Source organism: Triticum aestivum, chromosome 6D, assembly GCF_018294505.1.
Source record: "Triticum aestivum cultivar Chinese Spring chromosome 6D, IWGSC CS RefSeq v2.1, whole genome shotgun sequence".
Classification (NCBI taxonomy): domain Eukaryota; kingdom Viridiplantae; phylum Streptophyta; class Magnoliopsida; order Poales; family Poaceae; genus Triticum; species Triticum aestivum.
In genome coordinates, this window is record NC_057811.1 from 488,400,983 (window position 1) to 488,410,229 (window position 9,247).

Consider the following 9,247-nt stretch of genomic DNA (forward strand, 5'->3'; position numbering starts at 1 on the left):
ATCCAAAGAGCTCGTCTAGATATCGAGGATGCAGACAACCAAATTATTACAAAACAAAGAGAAGAGAAAAAGAGCAAGGTACCTGAATTTGTCAAGCAAGTAATAGCCTCTGCACATATCTTGTCTCAGCCTGTTGAGTTGCCGAAGCATTGCCTGATTCGTGATGCTCCTGCCCTCGGCTTCTTCCACGGTGATAAGAACCCGGAGCAACATCCGGTCTAGGTGCTGTAGAATCTCCCCCTTGGACAAGGATGTCGGTGTGGAGTATTTGTTGATCAGAAAGGATATGCATCTGCTGATAAGTTCGCCGAAAGTCGCAGAAAATAGCCCCTCCATCTTGCAACCTTGGTGATAAGATGGATAAACTAAGGTGTATTTTGTATGTGCTGGTCCAAAAGCTCATGGTTAAGTAGCTACTCCGAGAGAAAGAAGGCGAGGACCTCCCAGGGTGCCCGTCCCTACTATTGGCACATGAGAAAGAAAAAAATGTAGGATTAATTTATGTTGATAATGTATCATAGTATCAGCCAAATAACCTTGGATTAGAAGATCCGTTCCACTAGATGACAAGGACAGAGTTACATCACAGAAAACAACTAATGCATCATAGTATAGTCAATTAGTATTGGATTAGGACAACCATTCCACTGACGCGATTGACAGGGATGGAGTTACATCATCAAAAGAGTAAATTGTAAAAAAACTACCACAATTGTGAACCACCATGTTTCGTTTTTGTTTTGCAAAAACCAACCAGCATTGTGTAGACAGTTTACTGAAAGCACTAATCGATCGATTAGAGCCGTTTGACGCTGAATCTGACAGATGGATCCCATTGTTAGGTCGACGTGGCACAGGCAAAATAGCGCGAGGAGATGGACGTTAGGTGACCCGGTCAACCCCTGCTCTGTCTCAGTAATTTCCAGACACCTAGCAGGCATCCTGCCGGCCGCACAGCTCACCAGCGGCAGGAGCACAATGCCGCCGCGGACGGTGCAGGAATGAGTCCAGTGGCATGGCCGAGCTATAGAGGTCGAGCAGAGAGGTTGCACCGCACCAAGGTGGTGGATGGCTTCCCAGCGCGCGGCGCGCATGGCACGGTGGTGGACGGCTTCTTCCCAGTGGCGGTCACCAAGCTCGAGAGGCGGCGCGCGCTGTAGCAGAGAGGGACGACCACCGAGCGCCCCCCAATGACGCAGAGGCCAAATGTGCCATTTTTAATATTAATTGTTAAGCAAGATACAACGTACATGCAACTACAACTACAACATTACAAGATATGAAATTAACACATACTCTCTCCGTTTCAAAATAGATGACCCAACTTTGTAATACAACTAAGTGGACTTCCACAAGGACGCCTTTAAAAAGGCATAAACGTCCTTACGCCATCGTCGCTATGTCTTGTAATCGGTGTATATTTGTAAATTAATAATTCCAATATTTTTTATTCTTTTTATTTGTTCCTTTAGAAAGAGATTATCAACGTGAGTCATCACCAGGTTGATTTATCCAGGTTCGGACAACCGACGATGCAACACCCTAGTCATTGCGCATCGTCGAGGCTCCCAATAAATGTTTTCTTCACGATCCTCCAAAATCTTCTCTGAGTAATTAAATGCTAGTTCAAGTCAAGTCAATGGTGTGTCCGCTCATCGTCCATGTCAGCGTAGATTCACGGGTTGCTGGCTTGATGATACGATGCATATATCTATGTGGAGTGTGTCGACTAGTCTCCTTATTAGTGACCAGTCCTTTATTTGTAAAAGGAAAACGCGAAGAGAACCCAGGAAATAATTCGACATCAGACAATGCAAGAACCTTTAGCAATATGTAAGTACGGTGTGGATAGCTTGCTCAGGGTGGCAACTCCCCAAATCTAGTCTAGCCCTTTTCTATTGGAAAATGGTCCCTATCTGTCGGCCATTCGATCATGTTGTTACCCGTCGGATCCGAATGATACGAGGTTTTTTTTTTAAATCACCATTCCTTCGCATTTAATACACAAAACTCAAAGATTACAATCATGTCTTACAATGTCTAAGATGCCATCTGGTCCATAGTCAAGCCACACAACGGTTCGACTGGTTGGCCACTGGATTGCCCAAAGTTTGCCATAAAGTGGCTAGCACTATTTTGGCAATGACAAATCTCTACTATAAAAGGGGGATCAAACGTAGTTTTCGTTCGATCTCCCCCTCCAATCGATACATCTTCCCACCCCCTCTTTTCCAACCGCGATACCCCTCACGCTTATGTTTTTTTCTCGTTCCACCCACGCATCCCCGGATCCCCTCCGACGATCCCCAACCCGCATCGTCTCCCTCTCCCCACGATCCTCACAAAAGGGAGGCCTTCTAGGCGTGTGTGTGTGGGGGGCGGGGGGGGGGGGGGGGACGGCCAATGAGTGCAAGCGGAGATGAGAGGCGCTCGTGGGTCGTGGCAGGGTACGAGGAGGTGCAACGCGGATTGCTGCTCGCCATCCTGCCGTAGCGGAGATGCCCAATCATCACCGCACAACTCTCGCTCCTCGTCGTTGTTGGTTGTAATGTGCCCGGCCCAGGCGTCCACCCGGTGTGGCTTTCTCCTCCTCCATTGCCTTTCACGGGCCGTGGGTCGGTCGCTCTCCGCCGTCGACTCATCCTCCCTGCTCTCGCTCAGCAACATCGTCTTCGAGATCGCGGGATCGACGCACCTCTAGCCCCGCAGTGAGTATGTACGCCTATGGTGGGATCCCGCCTTTATGGGTGGCCACGTCTCTTCTCTCCATCAATGGTGTCATGTTCAAACTCCAATGACCATGTCCGAATCCTTCACGCCGAGACACATATATGGAGCTCCTAGATGGGGAAGATATTTCAACAAAGTAATGTACTACTCTTCATCTTACATTGATTTACAAACAAAACATGTATGGATAAGTTGCAAAATATTTTAGTAATAACTGTTGGTAACTTTATCATTTCTTTGGATCTGGCGGGGGGGGGGGGGGGGGGGGACGGCCAATGAGTGCAAGCGGAGATGAGAGGCGCTCGTGGGTCGTGGCAGGGTACGAGGAGGTGCAACGCGGATTGCTGCTCGCCATCCTGCCGTAGCGGAGATGCCCAATCATCACCGCACAACTCTCGCTCCTCGTCGTTGTTGGTTGTAATGTGCCCGGCCCAGGCGTCCACCCGGTGTGGCTTTCTCCTCCTCCATTGCCTTTCACGGGCCGTGGGTCGGTCGCTCTCCGCCGTCGACTCATCCTCCCTGCTCTCGCTCAGCAACATCGTCTTCGAGATCGCGGGATCGACGCACCTCTAGCCCCGCAGTGAGTATGTACGCCTATGGTGGGATCCCGCCTTTATGGGTGGCCACGTCTCTTCTCTCCATCAATGGTGTCATGTTCAAACTCCAATGACCATGTCCGAATCCTTCACGCCGAGACACATATATGGAGCTCCTAGATGGGGAAGATATTTCAACAAAGTAATGTACTACTCTTCATCTTACATTGATTTACAAACAAAACATGTATGGATAAGTTGCAAAATATTTTAGTAATAACTGTTGGTAACTTTATCATTTCTTTGGATCTGGCGGGGGGGGGGGGGGGGGGGGGACGGCCAATGAGTGCAAGCGGAGATGAGAGGCGCTCGTGGGTCGTGGCAGGGTACGAGGAGGTGCAACGCGGATTGCTGCTCGCCATCCTGCCGTAGCGGAGATGCCCAATCATCACCGCACAACTCTCGCTCCTCGTCGTTGTTGGTTGTAATGTGCCCGGCCCAGGCGTCCACCCGGTGTGGCTTTCTCCTCCTCCATTGCCTTTCACGGGCCGTGGGTCGGTCGCTCTCCGCCGTCGACTCATCCTCCCTGCTCTCGCTCAGCAACATCGTCTTCGAGATCGCGGGATCGACGCACCTCTAGCCCCGCAGTGAGTATGTACGCCTATGGTGGGATCCCGCCTTTATGGGTGGCCACGTCTCTTCTCTCCATCAATGGTGTCATGTTCAAACTCCAATGACCATGTCCGAATCCTTCACGCCGAGACACATATATGGAGCTCCTAGATGGGGAAGATATTTCAACAAAGTAATGTACTACTCTTCATCTTACATTGATTTACAAACAAAACATGTATGGATAAGTTGCAAAATATTTTAGTAATAACTGTTGGTAACTTTATCATTTCTTTGGATCAGTGATGCTTAATCACAATGATCATTGTTTCGTCGAGTTATTGATGAACACCTACAAAAAGTCATCACAGATGGTTTGTTTTCTCCATAATATCTTCACGTGGTTCCTCACATGTTTTTTAGAAATTCTTTGCTTAAGTTACTGCCCTTATCTGTGTCTAAGATAAATTTGCAATATGCCCTTAAACTAAAGCATCATCGATAAATTACCGGTGATGCTACTAGAGTCGGGCCCTCGGCAACTTCAGTTCAGTAAACTTCAGGAGTAGCCCTCGGCAACTTCAGTTCAGTAAACTTCAGCAGTAGCTCTCACAATGCTGAATCATATATTTTTATTTCAAATGCATTGCTCATGCCCTTTTCCTGAAATGGTCTGACACAATTTGTTCCTGTTGTTCAAACTAACTAGGTCATCGGGACAGTCCTCCAGAGAAATGGCAAGATTGCTCTAGAGCTGGCCCCGTAGGATCTATTTTCCAGCTTCGTCACGTAAGGTGCCAATAGCTTGCTCAGGGTGGCAACTCCCCAAATATAGTCTAACGATTTTCTATTGGAAAATTATCCCTATCAGCCGGCCGATCGCGTGCGTGCGTCGATTGTATTGTTACCGAACTGATGTGACGGCATAGGTTCCTTGTTTGGCGCAATCGGAATAAGTAATTCAAACGGTGCAGCTATGTACGGTCAAAAATCCACCTTGCAACTATGCTTTAAGATTGGTGCAAAAGCCACCCCATATTTCTCATTTTCCGAGATACAAAACTAAAAATAGGAGTGGAACCATGCGCAAAAATAATATCACTCAACCCCCACCCACATCTCTCCGTCTCTCAATCGTGGTCAATCCAAAAATAAGATGAACAGAATATGACGTTTCCCCAGCCATGACAGCCACCACCATGGCGGCTGGAGTGCATGGGTCCAATGTAGGGTTGGAATTCAAGTCGAGCCGAATTGGCTCGATTCGACTTGTTAGAGCTTGTTAAAATAACGAGTTAGCTCGGCTAGAGTAGTTAACACAACAAGTTAGCTCGGCTAGACTCATTAACACAACGAGCTCAAATTAAAACTTGTCTCGACTCGTTAATCACTGAGTTCAAGTCAAGTCGAGCCAAGTCATGAGCTACTCATTTAGATCATGAGTTTCGAGTTCAAATTCCATCTCTGGTTCAGTGCCCCCCTTTCCTCACTTGAGCTACGTCCCTACCCTGACCAACCGCCCTAGGCAAAATCGGCTCCCCATGCTCTAGTGTCATGTCCGCCGCCACCTTCACCGCCGACGTCTCTGGCCACACCATGGCCAAACAGGTGCTTATCAGGTTTCCACGGGGATCACCATGTCCAAAGGTGGTCAGTGGGAGCACTGTCTTCACGATCCTCGCATCCTACTACTCATGCCCACGCCGTCCCTGCTACTCACTCGTGAGATCCAACCAAAATTCATGGGGTCCACCCCCAGCCGACGACTACACAGACGAAGAGGCAAGCTGTCAATCCCTAGCTAGCTGATGAGCCCGGCATGCACTACTCCCCTTCACATACCATGCGGGCAAGCTTGTCCACAGGCATCAGCCCATCACTCGTGAGATCCAACCAAAAACAATAGAATCTTCACATTATTTTTGGATCTTTGTCAAAACATACATTTAAATAATAAGTTTATAATTAATATATATGAATATTATAGCAAGCTGAATATACATAGGAAATCCAATTTGGCTCTTGGGAGCATATGCTTCTGTGCACCAAAAAAGTTTTTTTTGCAAATGGCAAAAAGAATTGATTTTTTTAGATGTGTTCATTTTCGTACTCATGTCCTATTTTCAATTTTTTGGAGGAACGCCTAAGAAATTTGACCAGTGCCAAAAAAAACAAGTCTAATGCCAAACGTTACCTCCAAATGTTACACTTATTTTTGTTCTTTTCACTGACAACGCATTACTATCCCGTTTCGCATGAAAATTATCAAGCACGCTTGCTACACTGACATGAACATCTTTACTATTTTTTTAAATTTACTGTTCATTAGGGAGCATATGCTCCCAAGAGCCCAAACGGCCATCCAAAGTCCATAACAGAAAAGAGGTCCAGAGGAGTACTTTTTATATGGGAGGCAGAGTGCTTGTGGCGTGTACAATGATGCTACTGTAGAATGACCATGCATGTAGAATAAATGCTAAGGTGAGAAGAGAGAAACAAAAAAAAAACATTGTTTGCCTTCCGTTAAGTAAAATATGATCCCTTGGCAACAATATTTCTCACCATATATTAAGTAAAGTTGAGTTACTAAAGATAAAACTAACACATAACCATCACATTTTTATTATCATCTCTAAATTATGCTTTAGGCTTATAAGATAAAATATATGCAAACCAGCTCGATTAGACCCTGTTTGGTTGTTCAAATTTAAAATTTTAAAATTTCAGACGGTGCCAAATTTTCTCGGATATCACTGAAGTTTTCGGTATGCTGTCGGTTACCGAAAATTCCGACCCCAAAAAACCCTACTTGGAACGGCACCGTTAGGTGGCTAGAAAGGATTTTGGAGGGCACAATCACAATTCATGGGGTCCAGATCACCTGCAGCGTCATGGGAGAGTCGTCTGATCCAAAAGTTCGACGCCTGCCCGCCGGAGCGCGTTGATGCTTTTCGTCTCTTGAGATGCAGCTGCCCGTTAGGTGGCCTCACGCATAACATTTGAGCCACGCAGCTGCCCAGTGCACACACGCTCCCGGCCCACCAGCGTACGTGTACGTGAGCACGTCCACCCGCGCCGGATAAGGTTGTGGTCCGCAACAAACCCAGGCAGCCAGCTTCTCGATCGCTCGTTCGCTAGCCCCATCTCGTGTCCTTTCTCTACCTCTGAGCCATCGCATTGCAGCCCCGGCCTGCTCATCTTCCTCCCCTACCAAACTCTCTGTGGTGCCGAGGTTAATCAGTGTACAGCAATGGCTGTGGCCTCCATGGTTCATGCACCGTCTCTCCTGGCAGTGCAGACCTTCCGCGGACAGAAGAATGCTGCCGCTAACCGCTCACCGAGAGCGGCGGCTTTCAGAGTCCGGGCGGCGAAGCTTCCTGCCGGAGTAAGTTCCTGCATGCATCCAAGGCTACCTCCCTCGCTTCCTTCGTTCCCCGTGCCTCTGCGTCAATCTTAAAATCTTCTCTACTTGATTGATTCGTGTGTAGAGTTCAGAAAGAAGCAAGTGATTTATTTAACTTTAGTTGCTGAAACTTTGGTGTTTCTTTCTGCTAGGTCCGGGTGCCAAGGGCGCAGCCCAAGCTGAGTGAGCCGTTCCTGGGGTTCACCAAGACCGCGGAGGTCTGGAACTCCAGGGCCTGCATGATGGGCCTCATTGGGACCTTCATCGTGGAGCTGGTAAGAACATCTGTGTCATCCGTTCAATCGCGAAAGCACTGTCATAATTAGAATTTCCTCCATTGTATACATGCATTTGTGATTATTGATGCGTTTTGGGGCTCTGCTTTTTTTCCTTCCAGATATTGCACAAAGGTGTTCTTGAGATAATCGGTTTCGAAGTGGGGAAAGGCCTCGATATTCCACTGTAGTCTGCTCTCCCTCCTTGCCTATAAGATGTTGATGCTCGGGAGATAAGAGCCACAAGAAAGCGTTACCAATTATGCGCAAAAAAAAAACCGTTACCAATGGCTATGCTATGCATCATAGCAAATATATAATGGAGCTCTGAGCATTTCATTGTGCTTGCTATTTTTCATTTTTACACTCGTCTTACCAAAGTGATCGACAGAGTGATCTTCAACACTTGACAATATTCTGCTGAGATGGGTGATAGTTTGTACCGTTAATATGAAAACTTGTTCGTTGTTTTGAAAAGAAAAACTGAAGTTGTCCATGTTTTGAAAAGTATGCTGACTTGTAAATCACAATGATGTGGTTCCGATGCCATGATATTCTGAACTAGTGTTTCTACATATGAGTACAATGTTTCACTCTCTTTTTTTCGGCTCGAGCTTTTTTGGTTGAACTGGTGCTCTTAAGTTTGGATGGCTAAGTCAGCTGCTAAGGGTAGGGGTGGATTGACGAGCTGCTCGGCTCATTAAGACTTGGCTCGTTAAGTTCATACTCCTCATTAAGGCTTGGCTTATTAAGCTTAACTAGCACAAAACTATGTTTGCCTCTATTCGTCTAAAGCTCGTTAAGCTCGTGACTTTGTGAGCGCTCGTTAATAGACTACGATGATTTACTACCTATGGGTTGAGAGTGTGGGTGTGATTTTTGCGAACAAATTAAGATGGTGACTACAGGAGGAGATGCGCTAGATTATTGCCTCTTATGAGCTAGGTTGGGTCGATTATATTGAATAGATGAGTTGAGGTGTGATGAAAACATTTTCACGTAAGATAAGAATATGTGTTGTGATTCATTCGTTAAGCTCATTAAGTTTGACAAACTAATATATGTGATTGACTTTGTTCATTAAGAATCGAACTACCGGCTTAACAAGGTGACCTATCAAGTGCTCATTAAGCTTGCAAGCTATGAGCTTTTTGTCCACCCCTAGCCAAGGGCATCCACACCATATGAAAATCCCTGTCCATAATGAAGGAAGTGCTATTTGTGAGCTCTCAAGACAGTTCAAATTTCCTGTTCTACACTCATTACCGAGAATAGTAGATAATAATTATTCTAGGTGTGGTCGTGGTGGTGAATGTTGGGCTACGCGACATGCAACGGTTGCAAATGAAATTTTCCCTACCAAGCAGAACAACCAGGAATATGCATGCTTAGGGTATAGATAACAAGTTTACAACTATAGACACGCGTCCTTGTAGCGGAAGTAGAGTTGGAGTAGCGTCTCGTCGAGCCAACTCATCTCCTCCAGCTGATTCCCTCGAGCAGCCGATCACTGGTATCCTCGAGCTGGTCATCAGAGCGATACAAGTGCACCTCGTCTAGAGGTTTCTGTGCGTGTGGGGTCAGAACTTCGAGTGGCTGGTTGCTAGATCACATGAGGAAGGCGTGTGGAGCTGCCTAGATCTTCTGATCATCGATCACCCAACTCAGGTAAAATGTCTCAACTTATATAG

At 46.6% G+C, this 9,247-nt stretch overlaps 1 protein-coding gene across 1 annotated transcript; it reads left to right on the forward strand.

Moving 5' to 3' along the window:
- Positions 1 to 6,954: 6,954 nt before the first annotated feature.
- On the forward strand, positions 6,955 to 8,136 carry LOC123142228 (light-harvesting complex-like protein OHP1, chloroplastic). The gene is made up of 3 exons (XM_044561220.1): positions 6,955 to 7,263; positions 7,434 to 7,556; positions 7,679 to 8,136. The coding sequence occupies exons 1-3, from the start codon at positions 7,129 to 7,131 to the stop codon at positions 7,745 to 7,747; spliced, it is 327 nt and encodes a 108-aa protein (XP_044417155.1). The 5' UTR covers positions 6,955 to 7,128; the 3' UTR covers positions 7,748 to 8,136.
- The last annotated feature ends 1,111 nt before the right edge of the window (positions 8,137 to 9,247 follow it).